Source organism: Mobula birostris, chromosome 3, assembly GCF_030028105.1.
Source record: "Mobula birostris isolate sMobBir1 chromosome 3, sMobBir1.hap1, whole genome shotgun sequence".
NCBI lineage: Eukaryota > Metazoa > Chordata > Chondrichthyes > Myliobatiformes > Myliobatidae > Mobula > Mobula birostris.
In genome coordinates, this window is record NC_092372.1 from 226,646,024 (window position 1) to 226,662,717 (window position 16,694).

A 16,694-nucleotide genomic window follows, 5' to 3' on the forward strand; every position below is an offset into this window, starting at 1 on the left:
AGTGGAAACAACTTTCCTGCCCCTATCTTATCCCTTTCATAATTTTATATGTTTCTATATGTTTATATGTTTTTATACATGCAAGACCCCTGGAGGGTTAATTTACAGGATGAGTCTGTGGTAAAGAAGGCAAATGCAATGTTGGCCTTTATTTCAAGGGGAATAGAATATAAAAGCAAGGAGATAATGCTGAACCTTTATAAGACACTTGTCAGACCACACTTGGAGTATTGTTGACAGTATTGGACCCCATATCTCAGAAAGGGTGTGCTGTCATTGGAGAGAGTCCAGAGGAGGTTCATGAGGATTATTCTGGGAATGAAGGGGGTTAACTTATGAGGAGCATTTGGTAGCTTTGGGCCTGTACTCACTGGAATTTAGAAGAATACAGGGGGTATTTCATTGAAAGCTACCAAATGTAGATGGGCTTGATGTGGGGAGGCTGTTTTCTATGGTGGGGTTATCCAGAACTAGAGGGCACAGCCTCAAAATTGAGGGGGCGACCCTTTAGAACAGAGGTAAGGAGAAAACGTTTTAGCCAGAGAGTAGTAAGTATGTGGCCACAAACACGAGGAAATATGTGGTATGCTTTGCCACAGACTGTAGTGGAGGCCAAGTCCATGGGTATATTTAAGGCAGAACTTGATAGTCTCCTGATTGGTCAGGGCATCAAAAGATATGGTGAGAAGGCAGGTGTATGGAGTTGAGTGGGATCCGGGATCGGCTATGATGGAATGGCGGAGCAGACTCGATGGCTGAATGGCCAAATTCTGCTCCTATGTCTTATGGTCTAATGAGACACACTCAATGTTTCAGGAACAGCTTCCTCCTCCCCGCCATCAGATTTCTGATTGGACAATGAATCTATGAACATGACCTCACTACTTCCTTGCTCTATTTTTGTACTACTTACTTACTTAATACTTGTGCAATCGATGGGTAGTAAGTAAGTAAATTTCACCAAAATGTGTGTCATATTTGTAAAATTACCGAAAACCAGCACATAATCGTTTGTTGGAGACCTTACTTTCCGCAGTGGTCAGCTGATGTTTGTGTGGCTCCTTCCCATGAGCTCTGGTGCAGGCCTGACTCAGAAGCTGCTGAATTAACGTAGGGCTCAGCTGAACAAACTCGCTTTGGGAAATCGTCCCATTGGCTGCAATCTGATGAATCGCCATTATTTCAGTGGAACTAAAACATTTCTACAAACAGAATGAAAAGGGGAAAAGAAATAAGAGCCAATCAGTTCATATTCTACATTGAACTTACAGACTTTCTAAATATATTTTGTTTGGAAGACTGGGCGAGGATTGGTCATCTATCCGACGATCTCTTTGACCCCCTACCATCGAGCAGGAGCTACCATAGCATTAGGACAAGAACAGTTAGGATAGGAAACAGTTTCTTCACCCAGGCCATGAGATTATTGAACTCCCTGCTACCATTCAGGTCTCATCACATGTAGAGCACCAGTGGCATTATACTGTTTACCTTTTACTAGGCATCCATTAGTCTCATGAGACCATGGATTTGCGCCTTGGAAGGTTTCCAGGGCACAGGCCTGGGCAAGGTTGTATGGAAGACCAGCAGTTGCCCATGCTGCAAGTCTCCCCTCTCCATGCCATCGATGTTGTCCAAGGGAAGGGCATTAGGACCCATACAGCTTGGCACCGGTGTCGTCGCAGAGCAATGTATGGTTAAGTGCCTTGCTCAAGGACACAACACGCTGCCTCAGCTGAGGCTCGAACTAGCGACCTTCAAATAAGCAGACCGACGCCTTACCCACTTGGCCACGCGCCAACAAATTTTAACCTTTAAACCGGTTTACCTTTTAACTTGTATCATATATGCACGTCATTATTTGTTACTTTATTTGCGGTAATATTACTTTATGTGTTATGTGTATGTGTCATATGCACTGTGTTGTGCGCTTTGCCCGGAGGAACGTTGTTTCCTTTGGTGGTATACATGTGTATAGTGGAAGGACAATAAACTTGAACTTGTAATTAAACTTCTTGGCAAACATTTCTCTGCCATCAGATTTTTGAATGGGCAACAAACCCATGTACAGAACCTCACCATTTATTTTACATATTTTGACCTCTTTCTGCATTACTTAATTAATTTAAAATTTTATATGTATTTCTTATTGTAATTTATAATTTTCTATTCTTGTATATTGCAATGCACTGCTGCTGCAGAACAACAGATTTCATGACATATGCCAGTGATATTAAACCTGATTCTGAACAGCCTTAATGTGGTGCCCAAGAAGGGTGGATATACAGGTGGGAGGAGAAGATGGTGGCGTGACGCAGCTCACAGCAGCCACTCCGGTGGTGATGTCTGTTATTTGTCAAGTAGGGTGCCGTGCACAATCCTGATTTGATGGAGACGGACGTGAGAGGACGGAGGAACATCTGGTGAAACTTCTGAAATGCCTGCTTCACTGCTGCTGCTACTGTGTGGTCCAGAATCTCTGGAGGAGAAGGCCCCGAGTCCTCGGCTTTGCTTGTTGCTCAGCAGCCAGGGTGGGGTCGAAGCGCTTGGCAGAGGATGGTGCTTGGAGAGGCTGTGTCGGAGGGAGTGGTTGGAGGCTCGAAGTTTTCGGACAGACTCAGAGTCGGCTGCGGTCGGGTGCTTCCAATGGTGCTGCATTGGCAAGTTGGCAGCGCTTGGAGGTTCATGGCAGGGAGAGTTCCTCCCTTCTGCCGCCTGCGTGAGATGATGAGTCTATCGGGACTTTAAGACATTTTTTAAACTGTGCCCATGGTCTGCTCTTTATCAAATAATGGTATTGCTTTGCACTGTTGTAACTATATGTTATAATTATGTGGTTTTGTCAGTTTATGTCTTGGTTTGTCCTGTGTTTTCTTGTGATATCATTCTGGGGGAATGTTGTATCATTTTTTAGTGCATGCATTTCTAAATGACAATAATCGAGGACTGAGTGTCCTCATAATCTAATCTAATCTAATCTATTTGACGATAGTAAATGCCATGGAACATGAGGTGCCAGAGTAGCATAGCGTTAGCAAAATGCTATTACAGCTTGGGGATACGAAGTTCAGAGTTCAGTTCCAATGTCATCTGTAAGGACCTGAATGCCCTCTCCGTAGAATGCATGGGTTTTCTCCAGGTGCTCCAGTGTCCTCCCACAATACAAAGACCTACTGGTTAGTAGGTTAATTGGTCATTGTAAATTGCCCCGTGATAAGGCGAGGGTTGAATCGTGGGTCAGTGCAGCTTGGAGGGCCAGAAGGGCCTGTTCCATGCTGCATCCCTAAATAAATACAAGATTCAGAATAAATAAATAAATAAATAAATAAACAAACAAAGATACAATTCACTTTCTCCTCTCACTCGTTCTGCCATTCGGATTCTGTATCTGAATAACCACTTCAGATCTGTAACCTTAAAAGGATTAAGGATCAACATCTACATGTATTAGGAATTTGCAGCGGTGTGTTGGTCAGTGTGATATACAACATTCAACAGCTATAAAGAACAAATAATCATATAAAAATAAGTTAGTTCAGATATCGACTAAAATGTGCACAAATACCACCATATATTTACAATGTAAACGGCATTATAAAAAGTGGTTTAAAGTGTTTACAATCCAGTGCATTTTCTAACTAACGTAAGTTGCATGTGTTTGTGTGGCCATTAGTTTCTCAGTCAGTTTTTGTTCCTTAAGTGTTGTTGCAAATAATCAGCTGCCCCAATAAACTGATGGCCCAACTACACTGTGCTTGGAATGAACAGTTTTTAAATAACGTCAGTTGCACATGTTTGTGTTCAAAAAGCAGTGATTTTTTAGAAATAATCAACAAGACAATTCAGAACTGTTTTGCTCACTGCGGTTTCAAGCACGAGATGTCAGAAATGGCCAGGAGTGAAATTGAAATGATTTCACCACTTCAACAATTTAGGAACTACAAAGAATTTAAAGATATCAGCAATTATCTTGAATGTTACAATGCAAATGAAGATTGGCTAATTGGGGCAGCCACTTAATTGAGCTAAAATGTACTGGTCCCGAAATGCCCTAATTAACCTGAATCCAGGGGTGCAGCGATAGCCGGCGTGCACCCAGCACATCTTTAAGAAAAATGCCGAAATAAACAAGCTAATTAATTAAGTGTCGGCTGGCATGTAAATGGTGGCCCAGATCAGAGGCCAATTTCACTTGCTCTGCGTGATGTTCACTCCTCTTTCCAGGGCACTGGAGCCTTTAGCTGTTCTATTGTTTGGTCAATTTAAACGCCAGCCCAGACAAGCTGAAAAGACAGGGCTGTCAGGATCGAGGTGACATATTGAATCTACACAACCTTCTAATAAAGTATATGCGCTGCCTTGCTTTCTTTGTAATGACAGTTACGTGCTGGTCCCAGGACGTACCCCCTGACACTTCTCAGAGAGAGAAACGTCGATCCTTAACGCCGAAGAATTTAAAGTTATTGACCCTCTCCACCGCAGTTCCTCTAATGAAGACTGGCTTCTGGGCGGCACCTAATTAATTAGCTTGTTTATTTCGGCTTTTTTCTTAAAGATGTGCTGGGTGCACCCCGGCTGCCACTGCACCCCTGCCTGAATCCACTGTATTTCTTGCTTAAATGCTTAGATCAGCAGGTCAGGCAGCATCTGTGGAGGGAAGCGGACAGTTAATGTTTCAGGCTGAGATCCTCAAGAAACTTGACTGTCCATTTTCCTCTGTGGATGCTCAGCATTTTGTGTGTATGGCTTCTATGCACGCTTTGAAAGGGAGAACACAACTACAGCTGTGAAGATCCCTGCTGTACCTGATGACCCTGTGATCTCTGTCTCAGAGGCCGATATTAGACTGTCTTTAAAGAGAGTGAACCCTCGCAAGGCAGAAGGTCCCGATGGAGTACCTGGTAAGGCTCTGAAAACCTGTGTTAACCAGCTAGTGGAAGTATCCAAGGACATTTTCAACCTCTCACTGCTGCGGGCAGAAGTTCCCACTTGCTTAAAAAAGGCAACAGTTATACCAGTGCCAAAGAAGAATAATGTGAGATGCCTTAATGACTAGCACTCACATTGACAGTGATGAAATGCTTTGAGAGGTTGGTCATGACTAAACTGAGCTCCTGCCTCAGCAAGGACCTGGACCCATTGCAATTTGCCTATCATCACAAAAGGTCAACGGCAGATGCAAGCTCAATGGCTCTTCACACAGCTTTAGACCACCTAGACAACACAAGCACTTACGTCAGGATGCTGTTCATCGGCTATAGCTCAGCATTTAATACTATTGTTCCCACAATCCTGATTGAGAAGTTGCAGAACCTGGACCTCTGTACCTCCCTCTGTAATTGGATCCTCAACTTCCTAACCGGAAGACCAAAGTCTATGCAGATTGGTGATAACATATCCTCCTTGCTGACAATCAACACTGGCGCACCTCAGGGGTGTGTGCTTAACCCACTGCTCTACTCTCTATATACACATGACTGTGTGGCTAGGCATAGCTCAAATACCATCTACAAATTTGCTGATGATACAACCATTGTTGATAGAATCTCAGGTGGTGACGAGAGGGCGTACAGGAGTGAGATATGCCAACTAGTGGAATAGTGCTGCAGCAACAACCTGGCACTCAACGTCAGTGAGATGAAAGAGCTGATTGTGGACTTTCAGGAAGGGTAAGATGAAGGAACACATACCAATCCTCAGAGGGATCAGGAGTGGAGAGAGTGAGCAGCTTTAAGTTCCTTGGTGTCAAGATCTCTGAGGATCTAACCTGGTCCCAACATAGATACAGTTATAAAGAAGGCAAGATAGCAGCTATACTTTATTAGGAGTTTGAAGAGATTTGGCATATCAACAAATACACTCAAAAACTTCTATAGTTGTACTGTGGAGAGCATTCTGACAGGCTGCATCACTGTCTGGTATGGAGGGGCTACTGCACAGGACCGAAAGAAGCTGCAGAGGGTTGTAAATCTAGTCAGCTCCATCTTGGATACTAGCCTACAAAGTACCCAGTACATCTTCAAGGAGCAGTGTCTCAGAAAGGCAACGTCCATTATTAAGGACCTCTAGCACCCAGGGCATGCCCTTTTCTCACTGTTACAGTCAGGAAGGAGATACAAAAGCTTGAAGGAACACACTCAGCGATTCAGGAACAGCTTCTTCCCCTCTGCCATCCGATTCCTAAATGGACATTGAAGCTTTGGATAGTACCTCACTTTCTTTAATATACAGTATTTCTGTTTTTGTACATTTTTAATAATCTATTCAATATATGTAATTGATTTACCTGTTTATTTATTATTATGTTTTATTTTATTTATTATTATTTTTCTCTCTCTGCTAGATTATGTATTGCATTGAACTGCTGCTGCTAAGTTAACAAATTTCACGTCACATGCCGGTGATAATAACCCTGATTCTGATTCTGTATTGCTCCAGATTTCCAGCACCTGTGGTTTGTCCTGTGAAACTATACTATAATACAGCTCTGCCCTCTGGTGGTCAGATAACTTTACTGACATTCCCAGATGCATGAAGTGGTAAACGTTCTGTGCAGTGAACATTCTGAGTAACAGTAGTACTTCCTGCTTGAACCAAGGAACTTAGAAATTACTTACATGCACATGGTATGATTAACAAATTAAAATTGGGGAGCATTGATAACAGTGGTTAGCTCAGTGCAATTACGGCTCAGGGTGTCGGTGTTCAGAGTTCAATTCCGACATTACCCGTAAGGAGTTTGTATATTCCTCCCCGTGAGTGTGTGGGTATTTATTTATAAAGTCATGCGGTCATAGGGAGAACATACAAACTCCTTACAGAAGGTGCCGGAATTGAGCTCCGGTCTCCTCAGCGGCCCGGGCTGTAAAAGCCTTCACTAACTGCTAGGCTACCGTGTAATTATCCCTCATTCCTCTGACCTGGTTATAGTGTGGGTTAGTCGTCAGAGAACAGCCTCTCATTCCGGAAATCGATGTAGTGAATCCACATTGCTACTTTCATACTACCTTTAGATATTGATTTAGAAACTTCACGCACACTGACCAGCTGTGGTCTTACTAAAACCCTGAAAAGTCACAGCAGCATTGCATTTTCCAATCTCCCTTTCTATTAAAGCCAACCATTGCCTGTCTAACTGTTTGCTGTATTTATATTCATTGCTTAGCAGACCAGTTTACTTGTGTACCGCTACTATTACTAGTCTTACACTGCTTATAAAGGGTTCTTTCCTTACCAAAGTAATTAACTTCAGTTATTCTCCACTTGCCACTGCTTCTGCAACTCTATAAATAGTTTATATTGCTTTGCTATCACTGCAGGACTTTGATGCATCCAGGATAAATGAGCAGCAGGACCCTATCCGCCCTGAAAACTGCCTTTTCCCATAGCTCCCTTCTGGACGCCATCTCAAAAATTTCTTCCTCCAATCAACCATTCCAGTTAGAGCCCCACACCCCTTTCTATCTATTTCCTCAGTCACTACCTGCACTGTAAATATTTTAAATCAGTTTTTATTTATTAATTTATTGGGATACAGTGTGGAATAGGCCCTTCTGGCCCGTCAAGCCATGCTACCCAGCAAACCCGTGATTTAATCCTAGTTTAATCACAGGACAATTTACAATGACCACGGTCTCAGAGACCAGACAACCCACGCAGTCACAGGGAGGATATACAAACTTCTTACACACGGCATTGTGAATTGAACTGGGTCGCTGGTACTGTAAGGTGTTGTGCTAACCACTCTGCTACCGTGACGCCCCCTGCTGGTTACATTGTAAATACATGCTCATATTTATGACCATTTTATTTCATATCTGTACTTTAACTTCTGACTTTATTAGTTTTATTTTATATACCATTTTTAAAATTTAATTCTTTATAATTGTTGAACGTTGTTGTTTTTTGTTGCATTTCGCACCAAAACACCACAGCAAATTCCTAAAACATGTAAATGTATCTGGCGAATAAGGATGATTCTCCTTTATCCCTTAGAGCCAGACAGTAATACAGCACAGAAACAGGCCCTTCTGCCAAGCTGGTCCGTGCTGACCACAGCATTCACCCTGCTAGGCCCAGTTGCCCACGTTTGGCCCATAAGCTTCCATGTACCTATCCAAATGCCTTTTAAATGTTGTAGTTGTATCCACCATGACCACTTCCTCTGGCAGCTCATGCCGGTACTCACTACCCTCCATGTAAATGAGCTTCCTGTCAGGCCTCCCTTAAAAATTTACCCTCTTATTTTTAATCTGTGCTCTGTAGTTTTGGACCCCTGACTCTAGCGGGGAAAAGAAACTATGACCATCCACCTCATCTGTACTCCTCAAGATTTTATAACTTCTCATTCTCCAGGTCACCTCTCATTCTTCAACACGTCAAGGAATAAAGATCCAGCATCTTCATATTAGACCATAAGACATAAGGCAGGCTATTCGGCACATCACGTCTATCCTACCATTCCAACATGGCTGATTTATTATCCCTCTCAACCCTACTATCCTGCCTTCTCCCAGTAACTTTTGATGCCCTGACTAATCAAGGAACTAGCACCCTCTATATTAAATATACCCAAATGATGGTCTCCAAAGCTGCCTGTGGCAATGAACTCCACAGATTCGCCACCCTATGGAGAATTCCAACAGCAGTTTTTGGATTGTGATTAAGGTGGAGGTTCTGGCTAAATTTTTATTTTGTGTACCCAGCAATAAAGAGACCGGTTGTAACACACCTTATTGACTACATGCAAATCTCAGGACACTATTATCAACTGGAACTTGACCGGCCCATGTGACTCATGGACTTCCATGAGATTTGAACCTCTGGTTCTTCCAGAGGTTACTCTGATAAGTCTGGTTTCTAAAGGTCATGATATCACTGAGCCCTGAAACTGCTGACGCTGAGTATCCTGACAGATGGGCAGTAAAAGCTGATAGAACAGTATTATTACAGATGAGGTTTTGGGGTACTTGGAAGCACATGTTAAAATAGGCCAAAGACAGCATGGTTTTCTGAAGGGGAAATCTTACCTGACAAATCTGTTGGAATTCTTTGAGGAAATATCAGGCAGGATAGACAAAGGAGAGTGAGTGGATATTGTATACTTGGATTTTCAGGAGGCCTTTGACAAGCTGCTGCACATGAGGCTGCTTAACAAGTTAAGAGCCCGTGGTATTACAGGAAAGATATTGGCATGGATAGAAAATTGTTTGACTGGCAGGAGGCAAAGAGTGGGGATAAAGGGGTCCTATTGTGGTTGGCTGTCATTGACTAGTAGTGTTCCACAGGGGTCTGTGTTGGGATCGATACCTTTTATGTTATATGTCAATGATGTGGATGAAGAAATTGAGGAATTTGTGGCCAACTTTGCGAATAATATGAAGAAAGGTGAAAGGTCTTGCAGTTTTGAGAAAGCAGGATGTCTGCAGAGGGACTCAGACAGATTAGGGGAATGGCCGAAAAAGTGGCAGGTAGAATACAGTGTAGGAAAGTGCATGATCATGCACTTTGGCAGAAGGAATAAAGGTGTGGACTATTTTCTAAATAGAGAAAAAATTCAAAAATCAAAGGTGCAAAGGGATTTGGAAGTCCCCAAAGGTTAATTTACAGGTTGAGTCAGTGTAAAGAGGGCAAATGGAAAGTTAACATTCTTTTTGAGGGGTCTAGAATATAAGAACAAGGATGTAATGCTGAGGCTTTAGAAGGCATTGGTTAGATTGCCCTTGGAGTATTGTGAGCAGTTATGGTCCCCTTATCTAAGAAAAGATGTGCTGGCATTGGAGAGGTTCCAGAGGAGGTTCACGAGAATGGTCTGGGGAATGAAAGGGTTAATATGTGAGGAGTGTTTGATGACTCTGGGTCAGTACTTGCTGGAGTTTAGAAGAATGAGAGGGTATCTCATTGAAACCTATCAAATATTGAAAGGCCCAGATAGATTAGATGTGGAGAGGTGTTTCCTGTAGTGGGGGAATCTAGGACCAGAGGACGCAGCCTCAGAATGAAGCGACGTCCATTTAAACCAGAGATGAGGAGGAATTTCCTTAGCAAGAGAGTAGTGAATTTGTGGAATTCATTGCTACAGACAGCTGTGCGGGAGTCATTAGGTATATTTAAGACAAAGGTTGATTGATTAATCAGGGTGTCAAAGGTTATGAGGAAAATGGGGTTGAGAGGGATAATAAGTCGGTCATGATGGAATAGTAAAGCAGACTTGATGGGCTGAATGACCAAATTCTGCTCCTATGTCTTGTAGACTTATGGTCTAACATTAAACTGGACGGCACAGGAATAGGCCAATCAGCTCATAATGTGTCAAAGTTCAAAAGTTTATTATCAAAGTACATATATGTCACCATTTACTGCCCGTCATCCATTTTTTTTGCAGGCATTCACAGTACAAAGAAACACAGTTTGCTGATGATACAACCATTGTTGGTAGAATCTCAGGTGGTGACGAGAGGGCGTACAGGAGTGAGATATGCCAACTAGTGGGGTGGTGCCGCAGCAACAACCTGGCACTCAACGTCAGTAAGACGGAAGAGCTGGTTGTGGACTTCAGGAAGGGTAAAACAAAGGAGCACATACCAATCCTCATAGAGGGATCAGAAGTGGAGAGAGTGAGCAGCTTCAAGTTCCTTGGTGTCAAGATCTCTGCGGATCTAACCTGGTCCCAAGATATCGATGTTAGGTATAAAGAAGGCAAGACAGTGGCTATACTTTATTAGGAGTTTGAAGAGATTTCGCATATCAACAAATACACTCAAAAACTTCTATAGTTGTACCATGGAAGCATTCTGACAGGCTGCATCACTGTCTGGTATGGAGGGGCTACTGCACAGGACTGAAAGAAGCTGCAGAAGGTTGTAAATTTAGTCAGCTCCATCTTGGGCACTAGCCTACAAACTACCCAGGACATCTTTAGGGAGCAGTGTCTGAGAAAGGCAGCGTCCATTATTAAGGACTTTCAGCACCCAGGACATGCCCTTTTCTCACTGTTACCATCAGGCAGGAGATACAGAAGCCTGAAGGCACACACTCAGCGATTCAGGAACAACTTCTTCCCCTCTGCCATCCGATTCCTAAATGGACATTGAAGCTTTGGACACTAACTCATTTTTTTTTTAATATGCAGTATTTCTGTTTTTGCATATTTTTTTGATCTATTCGATATACGTAATTGATGTACTTGTTTATTTATTATTATTATGTTTTATTTTATTTATTTTTTCTCTCTCTGCTAGATTATGTATTGCATTGAACTGCTGCTGCTGAGCTAACAAATTTCACGTCACATGCTGGTGATAATAAACCTGATTCTGAATCAAGAAAGACCTCATTCAACAGGATAGACAAACAACCAATGTACAAACAACAACAAGCTGTGCAAATACACAAACTTAAAAATACTAAATAAATAAATAAGCAATAAATATTGATAACATGAGTTATCGAGTCCTTGAACAAGAGTTCATAGGTTGTGAAACTATTTCAGTGTTGGCATGAGTGAAGTTGAAGTTAAGCCCTCTTGTTGCAGAACCCTCCGTTCTTTGCACATTCATGTGCAGTCTAACAGCCTCGTAAACATCACTATCGTATCTGCTTTTAACAGATTCAGTTTTATTCATTATATGTGCATTGAAACATACAGTCATTCATGTAAATCCACATAAGGATTGCTAGGGGCAGCCTTCAAGAGTTTCCACTCATTTCTGCACCAACATTACCTGCCCACAATGTTCAGCACTAGAGTTCAAGGCACCTGCCTATCTATGCCACCTACCACATTGTATGTAAAATAAAATCTTGCCCTGTACATTCTCTTTAAACTTTTTCTGCTCTCACCTTTAATGCATGTCACATCATGAAGGATCTCACCCACTCTGCTCACAGACTGTTTGTCCCACTCCCATCAGGGAGGAGGCTACGCAGCATCCACACCAGGACCACCGGACTCAAAAACAGTTATTTTCCCCAAGCAGTAAGGCTGATCAACACCTCCACCCACTAACCCACCCTCTACATCCCCAACCACCACTACTTTATCATTTCCTTATGTACAGACACTCCTGTACCTAGTGTCACTTTATGGACAGACAATCAATCTGTGTATGTAAATTATTTTTTGTATTTATGTTTATTGTGTTTTTTACTGTTCTGTTCTTAATCTTACTGTGTTTATTTTTGAGTTGCATCAGATCCAGAGCAACAATTACTTTGTTGTTTACACCTGTGTACTGGAAATGACATTAAACAATATCGAATCTTGATGGCCTCTAGTATTTGACATTTGGGAAAAAATTCTGACTGTGTACCCTATCTTTGCTTTTCACAACTTCAAAAACTTCCATCAGGTCTCCCCTTTTTGACACAAAGGGCAGTTTGTATGTGCAGTGAGCTGCCAGAGGAAGTGGCTGAGGCTGATACAACAGTGACTTTTGAAAGGCAGTTGGACAGGTACATGAGTTGAAAGGTTCAGAAGGTTATGGGCCAAACACTGGCAAAGGGGACTAACTCGGATGGGAGATCTTGACTGGCATGGACTGGTTGGACTGAAGGGCCCTTTTTGCATGCTATGAACTCCCCTCAGCCTCTGAAGCTCCAGAGAAAACAACCCAAGCTTGCCTCTTCTCTCCATATTCTCTAACCCAGGCAGCATCCAAGGTGAAACTGGAACTACACACAACAAGAAGAAGGGAATTACTGTAAGGTGTGGAGCATTACCGTGTCCCAGGAACTGTTCTCATCCCCCTCCTCCTGGCCATGACTTGGCAGCTGGTTGGACCGATGGCCATGAGACCCCTCACCCGAGTGATCTTCACTATGACTTCCGCTGTTCTCTTGGTGTTGATCCTCTTGGCTATTGTGAGCTAAACCAATTTTATCCATCAAGTCTTCAAGTTCTGAAAGAAAGAAGCACTTGCATTTATACACTTGCTGGTCACTCTATAAGGTACACCTGTATACCTCGTTACTGCCAATATCTAATCAGCCAATCATGTGGCAGCAACTCAATGCATGAAAGCATGCAGACATGGTCAAGAGGTTCAGTTGTTTTTCAGATCAAACATCAGAATTGGGAAGAAATCTGATCTAAGTTACTCTAACTGTGGAATGATTGTTGGTGCCAGATGGAATGGTTTGAGTATCTCAGAAACTGCTGATCTCTTGGGATTTTCACACACAACAGTCGCTACAGTTTACAGAGAGTGGTGCAAAAAACAAAAAAACATCCAGTAAGTGACAGTTCTGTGGGAAGAAACATCTTGTAATTGAGAGAGATCAGAGGAGAATGGACCGACTGGCTCAAGCTGACAGGAAGGGGATAGTAACTCAAATAACCACATGTTACAACAGTAGTGTGCAGAACAGCATCTCTGAATGCACAATATGTTGAATCTTGAAGTGGATGGGCTGCAGCTGTGGATGTCCACGAACTACCCTCAGTGGCCACTTTATTAGGTCCAGGAGGTATGTGACAAAGTGGCCACTGTGTGTGTAATTCCATTACCCAAAACCGATCTGATTTCCTGCTCATCCTAACCTACCACAGGAGGTCCACTCTGCTCACCGCTGGAGTTCAATGTAGGAAAATGTAATGTTGTTCCTTTTGATGGAAGAAGGAGAAAGCTATCATATAAATGGTGAAACACTAGAGAGCTGCAACATAACACGATTTGGGGCTTATTATACACAGATCTAGCACGCAACAGCATCAGGTAACAGGGAAAGTCAGGAAGCATGGTGTCTGGGAGATTTGGCCACATGGATTTAGAATTGGCTTGCCCATAGAAGGCAGAAGATAGTTATAGCTGGAGTGAATTCTGCCTGGAGTTTGGAGACCATTGGTCTTGCACCTGGATCTGTTCTGGGACCCCTGCTCTTTGTGATTTTTATAAATGACTTGGATGAGAAAGTGGTTTAGTAATTTTCAGATGGTACAAAGGGTGGTGGTGTGGAAGGTGTAGAAAGTCGTCATAGGTTGCAACGGGATATTGATGGGATGTAGAGCTGACATGAGAAGTGGCAGATGGAGTTCAATCCAGAAAAGTGTGAAGTGATTCACTTTGCAAGGTCGCACAGACAAAGTACGTTTGTACAAGATTAATCGCAGGGTTTTTAGCAATGTGGAGGAACAGAGTGATCTTGGGGTTCACGCCCATAGATCCCTCAAAGTTACTGTGCCAGTTGATAGGGTGGTTTAGGAAGTGTATGGTGTGTTGACTTTTATTAGTTGGGGGATTGAGTTTAAGACCCATGAGGTAATGTTCAGTTCCTTAACACCCTTAGAGCACACTTGGAGTATCATGTTCAGTTCTTGCCACCTCATCATAGAAGCTTCAGAGGGAATGCAGAGGAGAGTTATGCTGTCTGGATCAAAGAGCATGCCTTATGAAGGAAGTCTGAGCAAGCTAAGGCTTTCCTTTTGGTGTGAAGGAGGATGAAAAGCAACTTGATAGAGATATATAGGATGATGGGAGGCACAGATAGAGTGGATATCCAGCACCATTTTTTAACAGGGCAGCAATGGCTAATTCTAGAGGACATGCTTTTAAGGTAATAGGAGGAAAGTACAGTAGAGATATCGGGGTAAGTTTTTTTTTACATAGACAGTGGTGGGTGCATGGAACTCACTGCCAGGGGTGGTGGTAGGTGCAGATACATTAGGGACATATTAGAGACTCTTAGATAGGCACATGGATGATAGAAAATGGAGGGTGATGTTTCAAGCTGAGATCCTTCACCAGGATCCAGTTTGGAACCCTCGTTACAGTGGCAGCCTCTGCCTTTGTCTCCCAGGACAACACATCTGTACATGTCACTACTGAACCAGAAGCTGAACAGAGAAGGTTTTCCTTACCTGTCCTGGTGAGATTCTGGTATATGTGAAATATGAAGTTAAGGAAGTATTCAGGCCCTGGCAATACGTATCGGAGTAAGCAGTCTCCTCGTAAGAAATGGTAAAGTATTACAGCAGAAAAGTGGCCAATATTAACTTCTGTTGTTCCATTGGACACCAGCTCGTATTCTTCTATGATTTGAGTGGAGTTGACACAAGGCTAGAGGTGAAAAAAATTAGTTATCAAACATTACTATCAACTTAACATTCTGCAACAACCAACACATTTTCCTTAATCATCTATTCTCTCCAAACCTTTCTGAGGAATACCTGTCAATATAATCTCCGCTACACATCTATAGAAGTTTGTCAAAGTTTTAGATGACATGCCAAGTCTCCCCAAACTCCTAAGGAAGTAGAGGTGCTGCTGTGCTTTTTTAGTAATTGCACTTATGTGCTGGGCCCAGGACAGGTCCTCCGAAATAATAACACCGAGGAATTTAAAGCTGCTAATCCTCTCCAGGTCTGATTTTGCCCCATCTCCTCATTAACCATTTTCGTGTCTATGACATTGATCTTTTTTGAGTGAGCTAAGAAACCAAAAATACTACCTCACTACTTTGCTGTATTTTTGCACTATTTAGTTATTTTTTATATACTTTTATTGCAACTTATAGTAATTTTTATTTTACGACCTATGTCAGTGATAATAAACCTGATTCTGATTCTGAGCAACTTTGCTGATTATTTTAGTGTCGTGCAGAGGTCGAGGTTATGCTGGCAATACGTTATTGAATCATGGACAAAGAACAAACTGTCACGTGTTTATTCTTACTTACCTGACCTTTGTCCACCGTCAGATAGTTCTTTTGTATTTTCTGCAGCTCCTCTTCCACCAGGCTATGAGTGAGCTTGGGGATTTGGCTGGTATCAATTTGTGTCAATAGTTTCTCTGTGAACACTGTTGTTTCCTTTCCCCAGTGCTTGGCCTGTATGACCTGGCACACTCTCTGTGGGTCAATCAGAAAGAGCAGCAAGCCAGGAGAGATTTGGAAAAACTCATCAGGTGTCAGTGTTTTGCTGCCACTGTCATTCTTCCCAGCAAGTTCAAAGACATCATCGGCCGAAAAGCACTAGTTAAAAGAAAAGAGATGGAAAAGAGTTGTTAACAAACGGTATCACTTACACATCCTTGTAAGCGGAACAAATGCTACACATGCCCTTACACTTCCTCCCTTACCACCATTCAGGGCCCCAGACAGTCCTTCCAGGTGAGGCGACACTTCACCTGTGAGTCGGCTGGGGTGATATACTGCATCCGGTGCTCCCGATGCGGCCTTCTATATATTGGCGAGACCCGACGCAGACTGGGAGACCGTTTTGCTGAACACCTACGTTCTGTCCGCCAGAGAAAGCAGGATCTCCCAGTGGCCACACATTTTAATTCCACATCCCATTCCCATTCTGACTTGGCTATCCACGGCCTCCTCTACTGTAAAGATGAAGCCACACTCAGGTTGGAGGAACAACACCTTATATTCCATCTGGGTAGCCTCCAACCTGATGGCATGAACATTGACTTCTCTAACTTCTGCTAATGCCCTACCTCCCCCTCGTACCCCATCCATTATTTATATACACACATTCTTTCTCTCACTCTCCTTTTTCTCCCTCTGTCCCTCTGACTATGCCCCCTACCCATCCTCTGGGCTTTTCCCCAGTCCCCCTTTTCCTTCTCCCTGGGCCTCCTATCCCATGATCCTCTCGTATCCCTTTTGCCTATCACCTGTCCAGCTCTTGGCTCCATCCCTCCCCCTCCTGTCTTCTCCTATCATTTTGGATCTCCCCCTCCCCCTCC

The 16,694-nt window shown here is 42.9% G+C and overlaps 1 protein-coding gene across 1 annotated transcript in view; it reads right to left on the bottom strand.

The window, feature by feature from the left end:
* The window catches only part of slc39a4 (solute carrier family 39 member 4), a 62,733-nt gene that overhangs the window by 26,538 nt on the left and 19,501 nt on the right, over positions 1-16,694 (bottom strand). The window contains exons 2-5 of the mRNA XM_072252089.1: positions 15,676-15,969; positions 14,858-15,056; positions 12,721-12,899; positions 1,028-1,202 (exon numbers count right to left, since the gene is read on the bottom strand). Coding sequence (XP_072108190.1) covers positions 1,028-1,202; positions 12,721-12,899; positions 14,858-15,056; positions 15,676-15,969 — 847 coding nt within the window. The remainder of the gene's footprint in view (positions 1-1,027; positions 1,203-12,720; positions 12,900-14,857; positions 15,057-15,675; positions 15,970-16,694) is intronic.